General features: G+C 44.2%; 1 protein-coding gene across 2 annotated transcripts in view; it reads right to left on the reverse strand.

Annotated features, from left to right (window-relative positions):
- Positions 1–1,048: 1,048 nt before the first annotated feature.
- PRIMA1 (proline rich membrane anchor 1) overlaps positions 1,049–20,215 on the reverse strand; it is a 55,960-nt gene continuing 36,793 nt past the window's right edge. Inside the window, exon 5 of one of the 2 annotated variants that reach the window (XM_072865734.1) lies at positions 1,049–5,464. In XM_072865734.1, coding sequence (XP_072721835.1) covers positions 5,365–5,464 — 100 coding nt within the window. In that variant the 3' untranslated portion in view covers positions 1,049–5,364. Of the gene's footprint in view, positions 5,465–8,488; positions 8,565–20,215 lie in introns of those variants that run through there. The other variant, XM_072865735.1, reaches the window with a different exon arrangement.

A 20,215-nucleotide genomic window follows, 5' to 3' on the forward strand; every position in this document is an offset into this window, starting at 1 on the left:
ATTTCACCAGGGCTGTGCCCCACCTTTTTCTGCTGACTGGTTTCCCAGCAGTCTCTTCCCAGTTGTGGCAGTCTCCTCTTCAAAGTGACGTCCTTCTTCCTCTTCTGCAGACTGGAGGTACAGATGTTGACCCCAGCAGCTTTGATGCCTGAAGCAGGGGCCATGCCTTCCAGAGACATTTTCTTTCTCAGTGGTCACAGGGAGACTTTAACGTGGAAGTTTTCTTTTGCAAAACATGTCTGATATTTAAGTCTGCAGGATATCATAGTATATGGCATAATGGCTATTGCTGTAATTCATTAAACTGCCAGCTGATCATTTTGCGTTAGTGTTGGTCTATCCCGTTTCAGGGCTCCTTTAAACTGGGATATGAAATCATTCTCAAGGGACCCATGAAAACTGTTAGGGAATATTGTCTTGGGAATTAAAGGCAACCAAGATGCCTCCCCATTTAAAATAAAATCCTCCCAGCCCCTGGCTGGTATTCAGCTGAGCTCACTGAGGTACCTGGTGGTCCCTGGGGAGTTGCTTTAGGCTCCTCCTGTGGCTGGGGAAGGAAGAGCCCGGCTGTGAAGGAGCAGGTTGTGATGGCCCCTTGGCTTCAGAGGACCTCACACAGACTGTGCTCTTCACCCCTGTCTGGTAAAGGCATAAAACTGTAGGGGTGAATCCCAGCCAAAGGATCCAGGTTTAGCTACTGTGTTGTCTGTGTTGTCAGTGTTGATCTGCTGAAGGACTGTTCCATAATTTGCTTTTGTTCTTGCATGGGACTGAAACTGCAGGGTTAGGCGAGACAGAACCAGAACCCAGCTGGACACAGGTGTGAGCAGCAGCCATGAGCTTCTCCAAAACCAGAACAGAAACTGTTCAAGCAAGCAGGGTTAATTTGGGCAGTAAGAGAGGTGCCTGAAGAGGCACTGCAGCATTCCTCCCTTCATTACTTCTCTTCAATGTGTAGACTCTCTTCTCAGCTACATAACTGACAGGACACAGGAAACTTTTTACAAGTACATTTTTATTTAAAATAAAAATTAATTATGGTGCCTTTTTAAAATAGGGTACTGCACAATCTGTATATGCAACACAGTTTTTGGTACGGAACATATTTATTGAGCAATATCCTTAAATACTAAATATACATTAATGGCTTGTTTGAGAAACATGACAACATTAATTCTGATACTTTTTTCTCTTTAGTCATTTAACCACTGATACAGATTTCCTATAAACAATATTCGTTTTCATCTGTATATGTGGTACACAGTCAAGAAGGCAGATCTTAGAATATTTACATTCATGCATTGATTTAAACACACTATTTTTCAGTTTAAAATAATATATTTTTGTTTGTACAGGTGCAGGGAGTATTGTAAAATACATATCTACCATAGGCCTGATTCTCCATTGCCTGGCAGCATCTATGGTCATGACCTGGTTGGAGCAGGAGGCCCACACTCGATTCACATGCTGTGACCATATGGCATGCAAGACTGGACAATTAGGTCTCTGTATAGATATATATCAATATATTTATATCTTATACTTTGTAGAACTCTCCTCTTTCCTTCCACGTCTGCTTGTGCAGCATCTATCCAAGGTAGAGATGCTTTCCTGGTCACACTGCTGTGTCGGGTCTGAGCCAGGAAGGGCGGCAGGGCTGGGGCTTCAGCTCCACCTTCCTGGCGCTGCCGAGGACCGAGGAAACTCAACACTTTGCAGCTCGGGCCCTTAAAGTGCATTCCCTGCTTGCATCTGCCAGTGGTGATCCTTGAGAAGAAATTTGGAGTTGATGCTCTCCCTCAGGCTGAACACGGCAGTTTTCTGAGTCTGTCTGGTGGTGGTCAGAGGGGTCAGAGCAGAGCAGTTAACTTCTGCGTAGAAATTGGCCACCTTTTCATCTGACGGGAATCTGGCTATTTTGTGAACGGAGCTATGCAGGACCTTTCTACGCCTGATATCTTGGTGGCTAAAAATAAACTCAAAATGCTTGTAAAGCTGTATTTTGAATTGCCAGTTCCCCAGATCCAGGGTCACTGCTTAGCGAAGCCCTTATCCATCAAGCCTATTCCTTTCCCTTTGTATTTAATTATAGTACAATAGGGAAGCACAGAACCCTCTTTTATAAAAGCTTTGCAAGTAGTCTGTAGAGTGTTAAACACAACCTTAAACCACATCAGCAAACTTCAGAAATCATTCCTCAATGACACCGCCTTTCTAGCCTCTCTGTTCTGAAGACTTACATCTGCTTCCAGTATACTTTTCCAAGCGCCTTTCTGAAGATCACCTTAAATTTTGGTGCAATGTAGTCAACTGTACTTAGGCAGGAATCTAAAGGCAAAACTACCCCGTGCAGGATTTCCCATCTCTTCCCGCCATGGAGCTGTGCGAGTGCTGAGAGCAAAGGCTCTGGACAAGCAGAGGAGCAGCTCTCAGCCTGCGTGCTGCTGCTCTTCTGGGGCCAACGGGTTAAAAAAGCACACCGGGGAATGTTTGTTTATGAAATATTATGGTGGTGATGCGCCCAAATACGTTTATTTAATATCACCAGCATGTTGGATATAATGATAGTGTAAATCTGCCTATGCAAATAGGATATATCTATGTCTCCGAAAATACTGCCACAGAGCTGGTAAGTATTTTTATCTTGATTATACAGATGGGTAAATTGAGGCACAGAGAGGCAAAATTACTTGCTAGTAAACAGCAGACCAGTGGCAAAGTTGAAAGTAGATCCCAGTCCCCACATGCTGCTCCTTGAAATGTCCTGCCTCCCTGCTCTCCATGAAGTTTGAAACGCTTATGTTCCACTGAGGAGACTTCAGGGTGCCTGGGGTGGATTTGCTTGTGGGTTATGTCATGCACCAGGGTTTTCTCTCACTGAGGACATTTTACCATTGACATCACTGAAAGTCAGACAGTGTCCGGTGACCATCCCTTTAGACTTTTTCTGGCAAAACCAGACACATTTGGATGGACATAATGAGCTACAAATCCCTTTTGTGATTTTGGCGTTACAGAACATGCCTTTAAAGCTGTATTAGGAAATAAATAAAATAAACAACCTTTAGGAGAAAGTGCTAATCCTGAGCCCGTGTCATGCTAAACTCATCTGCATTCATACATTATACTCTCGGCTAAACATGCAACCAGTCTCAAAATATGCCACATTTAGGCAGAAACAACTGGAGTAAAAAAAGAAAGGCAAACATAGGTAACTACACCAAAATAAATGTTATAGCTTAAAAAATATTCTAGAAATATACTTGCAATATTTTTATTATAGTATTTAGGGGTTAAGTGCTTTAGGCAATCAACATTTGGGATACTAGACCCAAAGTGTAAATTAATCCCACTTTGGATCTAAGAACATATCACTGTGTCTTTTGCAAGCACACAACATGAATGTGGCAGGGAATGATTGTACCCTTGGGCAAAGGGTTACTTAGTCCCTTTCACTTTTGTAATTGCATTCACTTCTCAAGAAAGTCTAGCCTTTAAAAAATAATTTTATGTAGCTAAACTTCTACATAGTGATGACAAGCTAAAAAGCTAAATGAGTAACTCCATAAATTCCTCAACAGCAGTATATAGCAGCATTTAATTTCATCATTGAAAAGATACTTCTATTTACATACACCCTATTGTTCAATAGGTAATAGAAAACTAGAGATGGGCCTGAGCTGAAACTGCTGATTTGAACATCCCGGAGCTTTTTCGGGGAAGGTCTGCAGAACATCGTCTTCCTCTACCATCAGCCCAAACTCTACATCCCAGCAGTAGACCAACCGCAGACAGGAATGCATTCAAAATCAAGGTCTGATTTCTGCAGTTCAGGCACATCCTTATATAAAACTGAAAGCATCGGTGTGTTGCAGTACCGAGGGACGTGATGGCCGGGGCGCAGACACGTCCCAGAGTGAGACTGGGTCGGCACCTGGGAGTTACTCACAGACATGGAGACCAAACGGTATCGAAGCTTGATGTCCAGACAAGAAGCCAGGGTGGAAATTTGTCTTTCACTGCATCACTACTTTCAGCACAGAGGTAAATGGAGACATACACGTGGAGGTGTGACACGAAGGAAAGTTTTCAGGAGGTGGGGAAAGACCAGCGTCTCGGCTAGTCTCATTGCCTTTATCCTAAGGGTTACTTACTGAGTCTAACCTGAGATCCTACGCGAAATGAATCTGGGTGGATTTGGCTTTGCTTTAAGTAGTCTGCAATCCACGTCACGGAAAGTACAACACTAAGCTATTATGCTGAATTTGGCACGATTGGCAGTCTCTGCCCAGGAGAGGCAGAGACTGAGTTAACGTGGGCACAACCAGCTCACCAGACCCTCAAAAGTCATCCTCCAAGCCAGACCTACAATGTCCTCGGTGGGTCAGTTCAGGAGACTCAATGCGTTCAGGAAACAACACTAATCAGTGAATGAAGAGGGCTTCAAAGGGCTGCTAGTCCTTTCAACACAATCCCGCCCAAATACTCACGCCAAGATGTAAACAACATCTTTCCTGTAGGGGTTTCCCTGGGGAATCAGCGTGATGCAAACACAGAGAAACATGTATAATTTTACAAAGGAAGAACTTTGTTAAAGATAAAAAATAGTGTGATGCAAAAAAAGGCTGATTATGAAGTAATAACATTCAAAGCACCTCTTAATAATATTTCTCTTTCAATAGCAACGCTACTTGCTAAAATCTGACATTTTGATTTCTTTTGCCTGAAAAGTCTTCAGCCATGGAAATTGCATAGTCACCAGACCACGGATGAATTTCCTGGGTTAAGTCACAAGTTCATGCAATTTTTGGTTGCTTGATGGCTTAACAGAAAACATTTTTCCCTTTTTAATAATGAAATAATAAGAATTATAAGAATGAAGTATAAGCGTACAAAACTGCACAGGCTGGAGAAGCACATAGGTGACAGCTCCCACTCGTGACTCTCAGACCCACTTATAATAAGCTGCTGCCACTCTGGCAGATCACCTGCTCCTTGAAAGATCCTATTTAAGCAGCTTTTTGTGGACACTCAATTCAAACTGAAAAGTGGGGGGGAAAGAGGAAGAAGAAGAAGTGAGAGGCATCGCGACATCGCTTTCACGAGATGCAGCATGCAATACTTATGCCTCTGTGAGGCCTCTTCTCCAGGCAGCCCAGGTGGGCGAATTTATCCTCCCTTGGAGAAGCAGCAAGCCTGAAGAGCAGCCTGATTTTCTCTTCTGAATCACTGATGCGTGCATTATTTCTGAAATGAAGTCCTTGGCCACAGCTCCTTTCGTTGCCTTATTTCACCCACCTTGCATACTCCGTGTGTGTGCTTTGAAAGTTTACCACCTCCTGTGCCTCGGCGGGGTTTCGGGGATTATACGACTGCATTGTTATCAACTGTTTTGTTGTTTTGGGAGGAGGTCATTGCATATTCAGCCCGACTGGTTCCGTTCTCTTCTTTTCTCATTGGTTTCCTTGGGTGATCCCAGGTTCGGTGATGTATAGGCAGGGTGGGGGGAGAAGAAAGGACAGAGATAAACATCTTCTTCATCAATACAGATTGAAAGCAAGGACATGTAAGGTGCAGCATAACACTGAACTTTTCCTTTCTCTTTTCCCTTTCTGAACATGGGTCAAACCAGCAGTTAAAGTTTGTCAAGCCTCATGATCCACCTGGAAGATGAGGGGTCTGGTCCTAAGCCCTGTTGATGGGCAGTTGGTCTCCCCGTGCTAGCCTGTGTATAGATACTGGTGTGTAAGTTGCACGAGACAAAGGCTGCTGGAAGGAGAGCCCTCCACCACCACGTTCATCCCTGGAATGGGGGCTTGGGCACTGGGTCAGGATCTGCCTTGGGGCAGTCCTGGGCCTTTTTCCTCAAAGTGCAACATCATTCAAACTGGGATGATGACCAGTCATGTCCACTGAGGACCCAACTCACTCACCAGTCATCATAAAACCGCCATGTTTGGTCACTAGGAGAGGATTCATCTGACCAGCATAGTTACGTGCGTCTGTGGTGACCACTCCAGACTACCTTCACAGTCAATGGAGAGAAACAGGCACTTTTAAAACACAGTTCAGAACAGCTTAAAGTGGATCCCCAAAATAAGTCAGATGCTTTGTGCCCAAGGCATTCATGTTTCTCTGCATTGTCTGTGAAGGAAGGCTAGTTTACTTGCCCAGCCACAGATGTCCATGTTCTAGGTGTCTGAGTTAGTGACTGAAACATGGTGCCTGCTGTGATCTACCAGTCCCCCAGCACCAACCACTGAAGCATCCGCTTTTTATTTGTTTGGTGGTCACTGGCACCGTTTGGTAACACAGGCCAGGACCACCAATGCTAATTGTGAGGCAATTCAGGAAATGCCCAGCAAGTGCAGAAATCTAACAAGCATCTGCACATCATGGAACAAAATCATCTTATTTGGGATTTTAAAGTGACTCTGAAAAGGGAGACCTAAGCATAAGTCCTGTAACAGACCATGTTACATCATGTAAGTGTTTCCCCCACAACTTCTCTCCTCAAAAGTGGTGTGACCTTTATTTAAAGCTGAAGCTGTACACATAGTAGGAGGAAAAAGCTTTGTTCTTTCCACATGGATATTTCAGACATTAGTGCTTTGAGTTTAAGGTGCTTCTAAGGGCAAAAAGAGGACCAAATAAAAACTGCAATACAACAGTCAGTCTGTGCTATTGTTCTTGACATTGTTTAACAAAACAAACAACAATTAATAGAAAAATAGTTAATGACATTGAATTTCAGCAAAGTACTAGTGAAAGATTTATGGAAAATTATTACAGGAAGATATATTTGTTTTGCTTGTAATCTCAAAGAAAATACTTCTGATTGTGATATCTTACGCCGCTCTTTAGCTGGTAAGAGTTAAGGCTTGTTAATATTAGCCGCGATTTCAGCTGTTAGAGAATGGTAATGGAAGGGAAGGGGAGACTACGAGCTTTGTTGAACCCTTTTTCAGCTATTAACATGCTGTGCCTGTCTGTATCTGACACAAGCTTCTGCGGCTCTGTCTTTCATGACATTGTAAAGCATCCATCCACCCCACCACATCCCTGACAAGAGGAATGGAGAATCTGACGGCAATACTCTTATTATTTCCTGGGCAGGAAAAGTGGTGTGGCTGTCTTTAAACTTCTCTATTGCTTTCAAAAATTCCAACCCTGACAATCAGCTCTATGAATGATCAAAAACGGAAGACATTTTGGCCACTTCTACTTGCTCTCTGTTTGTCTCCTGTTTACCCCTTCTTTCTTTATTTTGGTGTTCTATGTGTTTCTGCACCTCTCCAGTTCCATTTTCTTTCCCTGTTTAGCCTCCTCTTCTTTCTTCACGTTAAAAAATGCCTTCCTCTCATTTTTATCTACATTTTCCCTTTTTCTAGAAGTGATTTCAAGACTGACTTCTTCAGTCCTCCTGAAACTCTTTTTCCCTTCCCCCTTTTTTTGCTTCAGTTTCTCTTCCGAGAGCAGCAGTTTGCTCTTTCTCCTCCCCAGGCTGGTCTCCCAGCACAGACCTGCGAGGTTTGGAGACTCTCCTCCGATGGTGAAACCTCTCTGAAGGCACTGCTGGAGACGTTGCCGGTGATATTACACCACTGGCACTAGCATGCATTGGAAGTGTATTTTTTCAGAGCCTGCAAAAAGCAGAACGGAGATTTTATCAGGGTTCTGCTTCTGCCTTATCAACTGCTCAGGCCTAGTGCTAGCAAAACAGAGCAACTACTTTCTTCGGTTTCAATGAAATGTCTATTTGAGGCATTTATTTATTTATTTTTGGCAGACACAAAAGTTCAGGCTTGGAGAATGCTCTGTTTAACTCCTTCACTCGATTTATTTCCAAGTGCATGTCAGGCATGGATTTGGGGTCAAACTTGCCTCAGTTACACCATATAAATGATGCGCTTGACAGACTTGTATGCACTTGTCACAGTGATTAAAATTGACCTATGTATTTAGATATGCAAAGTCATTTTGGCCTGTTGTGATTTTTCTACTGCCCTTTTGCATTAGGGCACTGGCTCTTTTTGTGCCACTAGCTCTGTGTGCCACTAGCTCTTTTTTACCTCAAATTTCATCCACTGTTGAGAAGCATGCAAGTTTTCCTCTTACACACCAAAGGGAGCCCTTTTATCCTATTTTCTGCCTGATAAGCTAGGTTATGCAAGATCTTCCTATGTATAATACTCCAAGCCCACTTTCAGCTGAAGTGCTGTGGCCCTGTATTTATGCATTTCCATTCCAGAGTTGCTCTTCATTGGTGAAAATTATGTTTCAGATTAGTGAGGGAATGAGTAGGGAACTGATGGTATCTGTGACATACTCACTTGGCGGCAGGCAAAACGGGCTGTTCACTAACAAATGGTTTGCATTGCTTTACAGTATGATTTGCTACACATTGTGCTTTGATGTTTAGCAAACAAATTGGTGCACTCTTCATGCCAAACATCTGCAAATGAAAGGTACATGCGACTCTGTACAGCTCAGTACGCGCCTGAAATGATGCATCAGGGTCCGTAATGACCTCTCCACCATGCATGCGTTAATTTGCATGAGTCCTAAAATCAAGAAAGCATCAAACAGCCATTTAATAGTGTATTTCACACGTCGAGCTTCAATTTCAGATGACGTTCTGATTGCATTATAAATCTTATTTATCAAAGAAATTGGCCTGTCCTATTGGCTTGTACCAGTTTTCTGCGCAGTCCTGTGTAAAGGTCAACGTAACGATGCACAGTCAAACATAATTTGTATGTTCTGTCTTTAGAAAATTTCTTAGAGGAGACACAGTTTTTGGCCCTTGATCACGTCTAGTCACAAAACTCAGTTGGCATATTTGACAAAACCCTCCCTGCCAGCTTTGGCTACTGGTGTAAATTTGGCATAGACCTACCGTCTGTAAGGCAGTTGTGCAGTAAAGTACTAGGGCAGGGTTTCACCTTGTGTCTTACTTGGACACACTCCTAAGAAAATCTCTATATATGACTTTTCAGAAAAAATCAAGCAAAAGCTGAGCAGACTGTTCATTTAATCAGGACTTTATTATGCCTCATTACTTAGAGGCTTATTGAAGCTTTGAGGAGAATAAGATCACCTAGAAATAAGAACAGAAATTTTGTCCAGAAGAGTAAACTGCAACAGAGTTTAAAAGACACAACACAATCCACATGCTCATACTCCTCAAGGTGCTTTGTGCTTGGAAGGGATGAGAGCTAAGAATAAAACCTGATTTCATAAGACAAGCCTGAGGGTTGCAAACCTGTTTCCTACTGCCTACCTCCATAGCAATGTTTCTGTTGAGTGCCGATGCACCATGGCCAGCATCTGGGAAGGTTGGGCCCCAGAGAAACCCAGCCAAGCTAGGAGGGGCTGACTTTGGGCTGGCAGCAGAGAAATGAAGGGATCTTAATTTCCCCTCCTTCTGGGGCTCCCATACCCCACTCAGCACTGCCAGGAGATGCCTGCCTCCACGTGGGATTTGCTGCCCTGGATTATCCTCTGAAGGAAACACCTATCCTGTTTCTTAGAAAACAGGAATAGTGTGTCATTCTTCTAAAATGCAGTTAGAGGAGGAAAGGCCGCTTTGCCCTCCGTGCTGTGTGTTGTTGGAGGAGATGCACAGTGCTCAGTAGACCACAGTGTAACTCCACTCTTTCCTGAGCATTAGCACAAAATTGTAAATCGTAGTTAAAAGACACCTGCAAAAATATATATTAAAAAATATTTCATGGTATGGGTATCAGTATCAACTGATAAAAGATTTTACCAATAGTGAAAGCTGTGAGGCACCTCTGTGCTGCCTTTGCACAGCTGTACCTGTGCCAATGTACAAGGCACCTGTGCCAAAAACCATTTCGTGTTTTCAGTTCCTCTTGTGAAGGTGCTTTTAGTAACACATACAGAACTTGCCTCTCCTCTCAAAGCAGTTTCACCTCGAGGTGGCTCCTACCATGAACAAAGCTGCTACCAGGCTCTGTGGGCAGCCCCACTTTTGCATGGCACGGCACAGGGCTGTGCTATGGGTAAAGACAAGCAGCCAGCGAGCTGCTCTACCTCTCTGCGGCTCACCCGCCCCTCCTGCGCTGGTGGTGGCAGGCGCCAGGTCACACGTGTGCCTGCCGATGCCCGAGGGAAAGCAGCAGAAGGGAAGAGGCAAGTCAGAGAGCTGAAGATGTATCGCTTATACGGGCGACGACTTCAAAGCCCTTCTCCATACTGATGAATATTTCATTAGCTATCAACACATAAAAATTAATGATTTTCAATAAAACTGGGTCTCATATGACACACCCATTTGCTTCATAGGATTGGTCTGTCCCGAGGTGCCCCCAGTGCACAGCAGAAATATCAAAGCTACCTCTATGCCAGTAGAGATCCAATGGCAGCAGCATCTTCCTGGGTTACAAAAGTTGTCCAAGAAACAGGGTAAATACCTGGTATGTATATTTTCACTCAGCTTCATCTCCTGGGCTAGGTTGCTAGCAGTACCTGTGGCAGCTATGTTTAGCACTCTTGGCTAGGCTTTGCTGTTGGAAGCCCAGACAAGACGATGTGTGGTCTACAGCCACACTTCAAAAACATCCTTATTTAGCAGATGCAGGATAGAAATGGAAGAATAAGTGTTGTAATGTTATTCAATTACTGGACCATCTCTCCCAGCAACCTGAATGTTTATAAGATCATAAAGAAGGTGAATGGAGGCTGTTTACATCTCAGTACTGGGGCACTCATCAAACAGCCGTTTGATTCATGCTGGCCATCAGCCATCAGAGGTGAATCAGTTCCCACAATAGCAACTGGTGGGAGAAGTGAGCTTGCTTTCTAAGACTGGTTTGTGAACAGGACCCCTGCTAGAGGGGCTCAGTGCACTGACAACAGTTGCTTTCTGGGACATAGCCATTGAATTTTTGTGCAGCTACCCACCATGAGCCTTCCTTAATAACTAGCCTGCGCTGGCCAGCCTGGTGCTAATGCCCAGACATATGGGGCTCATGTTAAAGAAGGAAGAACACTCCTCTGGAGGTAGTTTTCAGAGTCATGGAAAGAGACTCACATTCTGACTTCTCCCTTTGACTATCTCAGAGGGACCAGAAAAATTCAATCTGGATATTTTTTATTTGACACTGTAAAGATAGAAATCAAAGAAGAAATCCTAATGATGAAAATTCTCTGCAACCTTAGTTTTTCTCTATTAAATTAGTTAACAGCCATATGTGGACCATCTATCTGTCCGGAAAACAAGCAGCGTACTATTCATTCCTCGTAGGAAGAGGTCACTGGCTCAACTACCTCCCACGTACAAAGCAAATGTTTTACAGTTCTAATAAAAAGCAGCTCCATCTGGACAACTTTCAGCAATGCACTCACTACTGCTCAATGCTTGTTGAGGACCAATGTTCAATACTCTCAATCTCCCAAGGCTTTTACATGTATTCCCTGATTTTCATCTTCAGTCTGGTAAGTTAGACAGTCCAGCATCTAAAAGACAAACAAACTGTCTTGCCCCAGTGTTTATTACTTACTTATTATCCCAATATGTGATGATTTTGACTTACTCTTCCAAACTACAAAGTCTTATAGGTAACCTGGATGATATTACCTGCACTGTTTGGAAGGACTATGTATGTTGGGTTACTTTCAGTTTTGGACATTTGATGGAGGTCTCCTTCCTCAAGCTGCATTGCCCCTTTACTCTTTATGAAAAAAAAAAGAGGTGCCTTTTGTGAATCACAAAAGGCCATTCTTTCCCTAGAGACCTTTGAATACTTCAGTCTTAGCCAAACAAAACTAGTGGTCAGCTGATAAATAAGATTTATGGGAGAAAGTAAACATACAATTTTGAACATTTTCAGACCTTTTCTGTCTCTCTCACGCGTGGAGAAGAGGAGAAGATCTGTACAAGTGCACAGTGCTAGGACCATTATGCAAAACGGGAAAGTCTCTTTCACGGCACTGCAAGTCATGTCACATCAATAAGCTTTGATCTAGCCCCAAGATACCATCTCCTAAGGACAGTTTCTTCTTTTCTGGCTGTTCACATGAGCACTTTCAAGTCTGCAATTTACGGCTAATTCAGCTCTCCCTCACAGCCATTTTTAGTTGACCAGTTTCTGGAGTACATTTAAGCAAGCCCTGCAGGCATGTGGGCAATTTCTCTTTTGGGGTGTTTCACACTCCCCTGTGATAGCCAAATCCCCCTCGCTGTGCATGGATTGAAGATCCAGCCTTTGCTGAGTGCTTCTCTCGGGATAAAAAATAAATCCATATGGAGCTGCTCTGCAGCCACTCAGAAGCACTTAGAGGTTCCCTGAGCTCATGTGCTCGGGCTGCAAAACGTGGTGGGCAGATCTCTTTCTGCAAAAGTGCATCTATCCCAGCCTGCTGAAGTCGCTCTGGGTATATCTGAAGGGAGGATTTGGCCTGTTCAGATTGCAAGTAATTGCAATAGATTGCTGAGCCACACATGAAATTTAAGAAGTGGAGTTTAGTCTTCATTTATTTTCAGCAGTGCAAAGTCAGAGTAATTCCACAGGATTTGTTCTGATATTACAGAGGAAGATCTGCCCCTGGGAGACCAAGGTGATGCAATCACATTTCCTACTAGGTCTTCAATTAAGCTAACTTCAGAATTATGCTCCTACACAAAACCAGTCTTAAGGAAGAGAAGCAGCTTTATCATTAGGATACTAGACTATTAACTGACATAATTGATAAAACTACTTTCAGTGACCCCTCACATTACAACCCATTCTTTGCATTCCCTATAACGATCTTTAAAAGGTTTTATTGACTGGAGGGATATTACAGCTGACGTTATCCCTTGGGTCTTCTCAGTGCAGAATACATTGTTGATATGTTTTGATGACAAAAGGAAAAAAATGAATGGTCCTAATGTAAAAAAATGAGCTCATGTTGCCAGCCTTTCAGCCTGGCAAAAGCCACTAAATGAAAAAAAAGAAAAAAAAAAGAAAAAACAAGAAAAAAAAGAAGATATTAAATGCATGGAATGAAGGCGCCCTGCTTCAAACAAGCCAAAACATGTCTGGAGGATGGCCACAGCCATGGCCATGCCTGGCAGTGTACTACGCACTGGCAGTGCCCTTTGGGGATGAGCTGGGCGTGCTCCTGCTCCTCAAAGGCCTGTCCTGTCACAGAGCAGTGTAGGCAGCTAAGGCACATTCATGGGGCTCAGTTCATGGTGCACCACGCTCTGCCAAGCAATGCAGAAACAGCCTGGAATTGTCCATATATATGTAGCTCCCAGATAACCGGGTTTATATGTAACTCTATTGCATTAGGCAGGATCTGCCCTAACAAGTCTATAATTAAAGAGAGAAGGCAGCTCAAATTTCTGTCCTAATTTCTTATGGAAGACAAGCTTGAACAATCTAGTCTAATGAAAAGAAAGAGAGGATGGGATTGGTCTCAGGGAACACCAGGAAAGGAAAAGAATGGGAGAAATGAGAAGTAGACACAGGTAAATTTAAGCTGTAATGATGGACAAAAATTTAAGGCTATCCCCAAACTGGATGGTGCACACTCTCTGGGGTTTTGTGCCCACAAGCTGAATGCACATGCAGGTTTGGTCCTTCATTTCTGCATGCATCTGTGACAGCTCTCCATGACCCACACGAAACAGAGACATGCACATTCTCATAGGTGTTGGCATGAAGGCAACAAACACTCCTCTGCTTATCTGCCTCTCAGTAATAAAAAAACGCCAGTGGAAGCCCAAACTGAGATCTTTCTCTTAGTCCTTTAAAATTCTCCCGTCTTTCTGGAACAGATTGAACAACACCTATCACGATTCAATGCTCTCTATCTTCAAAGTACTTAATAAACATTAATTAGGAAATCTGGAGAAACATGCTTTTCAAGTGCCCAGCTGTACCAATCCTGATCAATACCTTGTTTTTTTTTTATATAGACAACACATCTAAACATATACATTGAACAAGACACGACAACTACCTAACTACTTCTGCTCAGCTACAGTGAGGCCAGTAAAAGACATTTATAAACTATTATTTAGCTGGGCTCCCAATTAGAAGTTGTCCTTATAAAAAGATATCTATATTGGAGGGGAAGTGGAGGAGGGAAAGGTGCAGGAGTCCCCTACCATGTCTGCAAACTGCCTGGCTGTTGGTGCCCTGTGCTCCAGGTCAGGGTGGGCATCAGTACTGGAAAAACATGGGGTTGGAATAATCAGGTGGTGGAGAGAGGAGATGAGCGAGGGCTGCTCTTCACTGCTCTCTCGCTGTATCTGAAGGACAGTATGTCTCTCACCACCCAAGAGACTGTAGATATTGCCATTTTAGGCACTGGACTTTTCCATCCCCAAAACAAAGTTGATCTGTGCTACTCTGTGCCCAGATTTTTTGCTGAATGTAGATAACTACCTTGCTATTTGATCCCTTGCAAACGTAGGCAACAACTTGAAGGATGGACTTGATCCATACAGAAGAACAAGGCTACTGCTATTTCACAGAATCATTTAAATAGAATTTCACAAACTTATTTAAATAGTAATGATTAATTTCTGTGCAGATGAACCAAAATTCTCTGCAGATTTTCTGTTATTGAAATGCCTTTAATAGAAGAGTGTCTGTAACACAAATAAATGCAAGGAGCTGAGAAGAAAATTAAAACTTGTAAAATGAACTGACCTTTGCAACTATCTATCTAGATCACTTTGCATTTGAGGCAATCTGTCTCTGCCACCAACTAGAGTAAGACCACTGATTTCCAAGCAGCTGCTTCTGACTTTCTCCACTCACAAAGAAGAGTCTGCAGAGCCAGACCCTGCTCTTTGCAGGACAAATGCAAACCCACTCTAACTGGACTGCACAGGGTGGTCCCAGCCTTCCCATACTCTAGGTGTGCAATAGGGCAAGCCCATACAGAGGCAGAGCAAGCAGCAAGTCCTGCACACCTTGATGCCTACAAAAAGATTTGGTTTTGTGCAGTTTTGGAGCTAAGTGGCTTTAGACAACTGTAACTGGGGACAATTTCTGAGGAAGGATTTGAGTTCAGCCAGTCTCCACACTGGCTTCCCAGGGCTCAGAGCAACTGAAAGGAAGAGCCAGGTTAGCCAGCAGTTCCTGCTGCTTGGGAGTATTAACATCTTTCATAAGGTTTCATGCTACTGCCTCAAAAAGCAGACACCAAAGGCGGCACCATTTCTCCATCTGGGACCTCTTTGCAAAGGCAAGAATGAGGAATGACCCTATTTTTCCCACTCTCGCCTCGCACACAGCTGGGATCAGACCCCCTGTTAGTGCTTCACTCCATCACCTGGCATTAGCTTGGGGAACGGATGCTGCGATGCTCATCTCCACAAATGCCCTCTGACATGGCTATTTAGCCAGCTCTCTTGAGATGGACAAAGCAGGATCATCGTTCTCCAGCCCAGACATACTGGAGGGGGTGGCCACGTGCCTGTCGATGGAGGGGACACTGGAGTCAGAGCCAGGTAAGCATGTGGCAGAGCAGGACCACCCCAGCAGATGCCAGCTTCTCCCGCCCCCAGCTCTGCCCACACTGACCTACTGCGTGTCTCGCCTTTGCGGCAAGGCTCTACTGAGCTGGGAGCCGTGTGCTGCTTAGCAACCCGGGAGCATTATAAATATTTAGCAGTAAGTATGGGGGGTGCAGAGAAGGAAGGACAGAGGTAGCAGAAATCAGACCGTGCAGCCACACAAGTGGTGGCAGCAGAGCTGCAAGGGGCTTGAGGGTGGCTGCAAGTGATCAATGTGCACCTGAGGAACGTCGCAGCTCTGCGCAGGGGCACCTCATCCACAGCCTTTGCGCCTTGGGCAGTGTGGCTGCATGGCAGCAACAGCACAGCAAGACAGGGGTGTGTGTGATGTGACCTCCCTTCAGAGCAGCAGGGACCCCTGAAACCAGCCGGTGGGGACAAGTACCCCTGAGCCTTACTTTATCAACGCCTGCTCTCAGCTAGGGCATGGAAAAGCTGAGGTCTTGTTTGGACACCCAGTTGTGACTAATTAGACAAAGGTGTGAAACTAATGCACATAAATTACAGTGTGAAATAATGCTGCTGTGGTCAGATGCTTCGTTACCTCCGGCTGAGATTCCCTGCACAAGAGGAAGCACGTCCGAGCACGGCTCCTGCCATTCCTTGAGCTCTCCCTTTCCTCTGCACACAGAAGTCCAGGTTAGAGCCAGGCATCAAAATCAAAGTCAGCAGAAGCCACGAATTAAAGGAGCCAAGGGTGGCCCCAAACCAAGGTTGCTGGCCTGAAGTGTGCCGAAAAGTCAGGCAGAAAGGGAGTATCTTCTGCATGGTCAAATCTGGGGCAACGTGGGGGTGATGCAGGAACGATGGCTCTGTGGAAAACAAGAAAGGGCAGAGACTGGAGGGGAATGGGTCGTGCACACAGCACTGAGAGGTGTGCTGAACAGTCCTGAGCATCTTGAAGGTGGTTGGATGAGTGTGATGGGTAGGGGACCGACGAGTGCCTAGCTGCTCCACGTCACCCCGAGGTGGTGACGTGGTCTGGCTTCCTGTCACCCCGAGGCAGAGCAGAGTGAGTCCGGGCAGAGCCTGCCTGGGGCAGCATGGGGCATGTGTGGGAACTGTCGGGGCATTTCCACACTTTTCTGGCTTTCTTGTTCTAACTTTTGGGCTTTTAGAACTCCTGCAAATCCTCCATGTCCGCTGAACCCACCGGGAGCTGCAGCTGTTCAGCCACTGGAGAAATCAGGCTTTTGCTCCAGATGCACTGCAAATCCTTTGTGGAAAGGAAAAGGGGGCAATAAAGGCACCCAGCAGGTTCCTGTGGGATTCTCATTGTGTAGAGGGAATTTCTGGGTGATACAGAGCTGGAGTAACGGATCTACACCCCCACCCTACTACCATGGGTACAATTTGAGTCATGAAAAAGATTGTCCCAGGCACCCCAGGGTGCTGCTCCTGGGTTCTTGCAGGCTGTAACAAACACAGTCCTAAGCTCAGATATCCCAGATAATCAAGCCAAAAACTTTCTTCAAGTGTCCCTGCACACTGTGCTGGGTACATCTCAGCCACAGCTGTGGCTTTCACCAGCAGGGTCAGCCACAAGTGCCCTTGTCTCAGCTTGTGAAAACTATGATTGGCTTAAAAATTAAAGGAATTTCTAAGAAAACTTTATTTCTTTGCCTTGTAGGATTTTGAATATGTAAGAGTCTTGAATTTAAAGTCAGTTTTTAGACTAGTAGGTGAAGAGAACCCTGATCTCATATTTATTCAGATTACTTCAGAAGTTATGGCTTCAGGAAAAAATATAATAAAAAACTCATGGAAAACCTGGCAACTCTCCTATATGTTTCAAAGCTCTAGTATCCACTTGTATCTTCTAATTGTGCTGGGGTGAATCAGGAATATTTCAACCAATACAATTAGACCAGCATGACCATTATATTCTGGCACGAGCCTGTAAAATCCACCCGTGGCTATTACGGAGTTGCACTGAGGCAGTAACTGTACAATACTTGAGTCTATTGCAAGACTTCTGCCCATTTGATGTGGTACCCTCATCGGCAGTAGAAAACAGAAAAATGGCAACTTTGTTTCTGTTCACAGTGAAAAGTTAATTGATCACAGGATATACCATAATGCTCTACAGATTTCTGTTGGCATCTTCGTCAATACATCACAAATTAGAAGTGGACAAGTGAAAAATGATCCATAGGAGAGTATTCTGTGAAACACTTGGACCACTTGTTTTATGCTAAAGACTAAAGCCTCCTGAAGGCTTCTAGTGTTCCTGGTTATGAGAAACAATGGGGCATTAAGTATAACTTAAAAGAGAAATCTTGCCCTTTAATAGTTATGTAAACATTTAGTGCTTATAAAAATCCCAGACTGACAGCACTGAAGGGCAGATCCTCCTGCTTATCTGACCAACACATACTGCACAGGCAACAGCAAAGCAAACTTCCCTGCACAGCACTGCCCATGCAGCTTGGCTCAGCCATCTCTCCAAATGAAAGGCTATTTTATCCACTTTACTCATCAGCCCTTGATCTGTCAAATGAACCTGCTAACAAGTAGTAGCAATACTTTTGCTATTCTACTTAAAAAATGAGGCCAACCCTTTTTTGTCTTGATGCACCCAAAAAACATTGGGCAGCGCCAACCATTAGTCCCCCGTCCAAAATCCCCAACGATGCCACTGAATCAGCAGAATGAATACAGCAGAGCTCTGGCATCTCCAGTGGGCTTGAGCCAAGTCGTAAAGCTGTTCAACAGTTTGTCTCATATATACTAGCCTGGAAATTGTTGCACAGCCAACACCCAGACTTCAATACCGTTTGGAAGAACAACTGATTTTCCTTGTAGTAGCACTCAGTTTTCACCAAGCAGAGCTACATTTAGTTTAATAAATAGTGATAGCTTTGAAAGAACACAAGAAAACCAACAAGAACTCAGAGAGGTTGTGGACTCTCCATCTGTGGAGATTCAAAACCCAGTTGGACACAGTCCTGGGCAACCTGCTCTAGCTGACCCTGTGAGAGCACGAGTTTGGACTAGATGATCTCAGGCTGTCCCTTCCAACCTCAACCATTCTGTGATTCTATGAACTCATTTATTGATGGTTAAAAAATGGGATCTCCTGCAGAAACATTAGTTGCTCAGGGTATTTAAATTGCCATTAGTAGATCATCTGCAACCTCATTCCAAGGATGGGAATAAATTCACCACTGGGAGATGATTAGGCATAGAGGCTAAGCAACACATGGGGATGTTGGGCTTTTGTTAGAGGTGGCAGAAGACCTGGACAGTGGTGCTCAGCAGTAAATGCCAATCCTGTTGTTGATAAACATCAACATTCGGCCAGTGGAAAAGATAATCAGGCTACAGTGTGACTGTCTTTTCCTTGCTCTTCCAAAATTTTGAAGTTTGTCTTTCTTTCAACTGCCCTCAGTGACGTTCCCAGGTCTTCCCGATGAAGACCATATTCCCTTTTGAATGGCACTTCTTAGGGGTTGACCCTTTTTGCAGTCCTGAACTGGTTTGACGTCAGGGAATTGCATCAGACACACAGATCTGCCCCCATAGACCTTCTTCTTCCCTTTGAGTGTCCCCCACTCAAACAGTACTTATTAACCCAGCTTTTCCACCAACTATCTCACTTTATCTTCTGAGTAATTACGGTCTTTCCAGCCATCTGCTTAGCATTAAGGCACCATTTCAGTACAAACCCTTCTAACATGTCAGGGAGAATAGAAGAGATTAACAATCTCAATGCACCTTGACCTGTCTGCCATCAGCCATGCTGTGAATATCCACTTAGAGCGATTAAGTAAGTTTAGGACACTGTTCTGTCTTCTCTCCCCACATGGAAAAGCATTGTTTTGTTGCAATTAGTAATGATTTTGGACTAGATCGTGCTCAGCCTCAGTGCTTCTCATGGGAGTTGGCCATAAGGAGGACTACACAATCCTTGCTCTTTGGGGGAGTGAGTGGTACAAAACAGGCTGGGCAAGAGGTGTGGGGCCAAGGCATGCTGAGCAGGACATACACCCCTGCACCATGGGACACACTCTTCCACACATAGCAGTTCACCACAGCCCCAAATCCCACTTTTTACCCTCCTTAAACAAGCCTCTGTGTTTTCCCCTTGCAAGCATCTGCCTCATTTTGTCAAGCAAAACCAACTTTCTGAACCTTGCTCCTTCTACTGAAACTAGACCTTGCAGTATACAGGGTCCATAAATCATATGCTAATGCTGAATACCCTAGAAAATACCTGAGCAATGAATTTTAAGACAGTTTAAATATGACCTGTCATTTTATTTCAGTACAATGTTTTCTCCCATTTAATTATTATTTGAAGGTGAACTCAGTGCCTATTTAAGGAAGTGCATATGTAGGCATTTATGGTACCTTTCTCTCAGGCTATGGGACACATACAAAACAGTGGCTTGACAAAGTTAGAATAGTGAGTAAAAGGTATATCATGTAAAACTTTGCTATCATCAGCCTACTTTCTCTGCTGACTTAGCAAGAGGGCTCTTTGCAGCAAACCCTGTGGTACATCTGAGAGCAGAGGTATCCATCCTACCTAAAATCCAGCAGAGCCAAGGAGTCACATCCCTAGGCACAACGGGCTCCTCATGGGTCATCTCAGACCATATGGATGTTCTGGAGATACTAAGTACAGGTTTTTCACATGTTGTCAAACCATTCGAAACACTTCCTGCC

Source organism: Ciconia boyciana, chromosome 6 (genome assembly GCF_034638445.1).
Source record: "Ciconia boyciana chromosome 6, ASM3463844v1, whole genome shotgun sequence".
Taxonomy (NCBI): Eukaryota; Metazoa; Chordata; class Aves; order Ciconiiformes; family Ciconiidae; genus Ciconia; species Ciconia boyciana.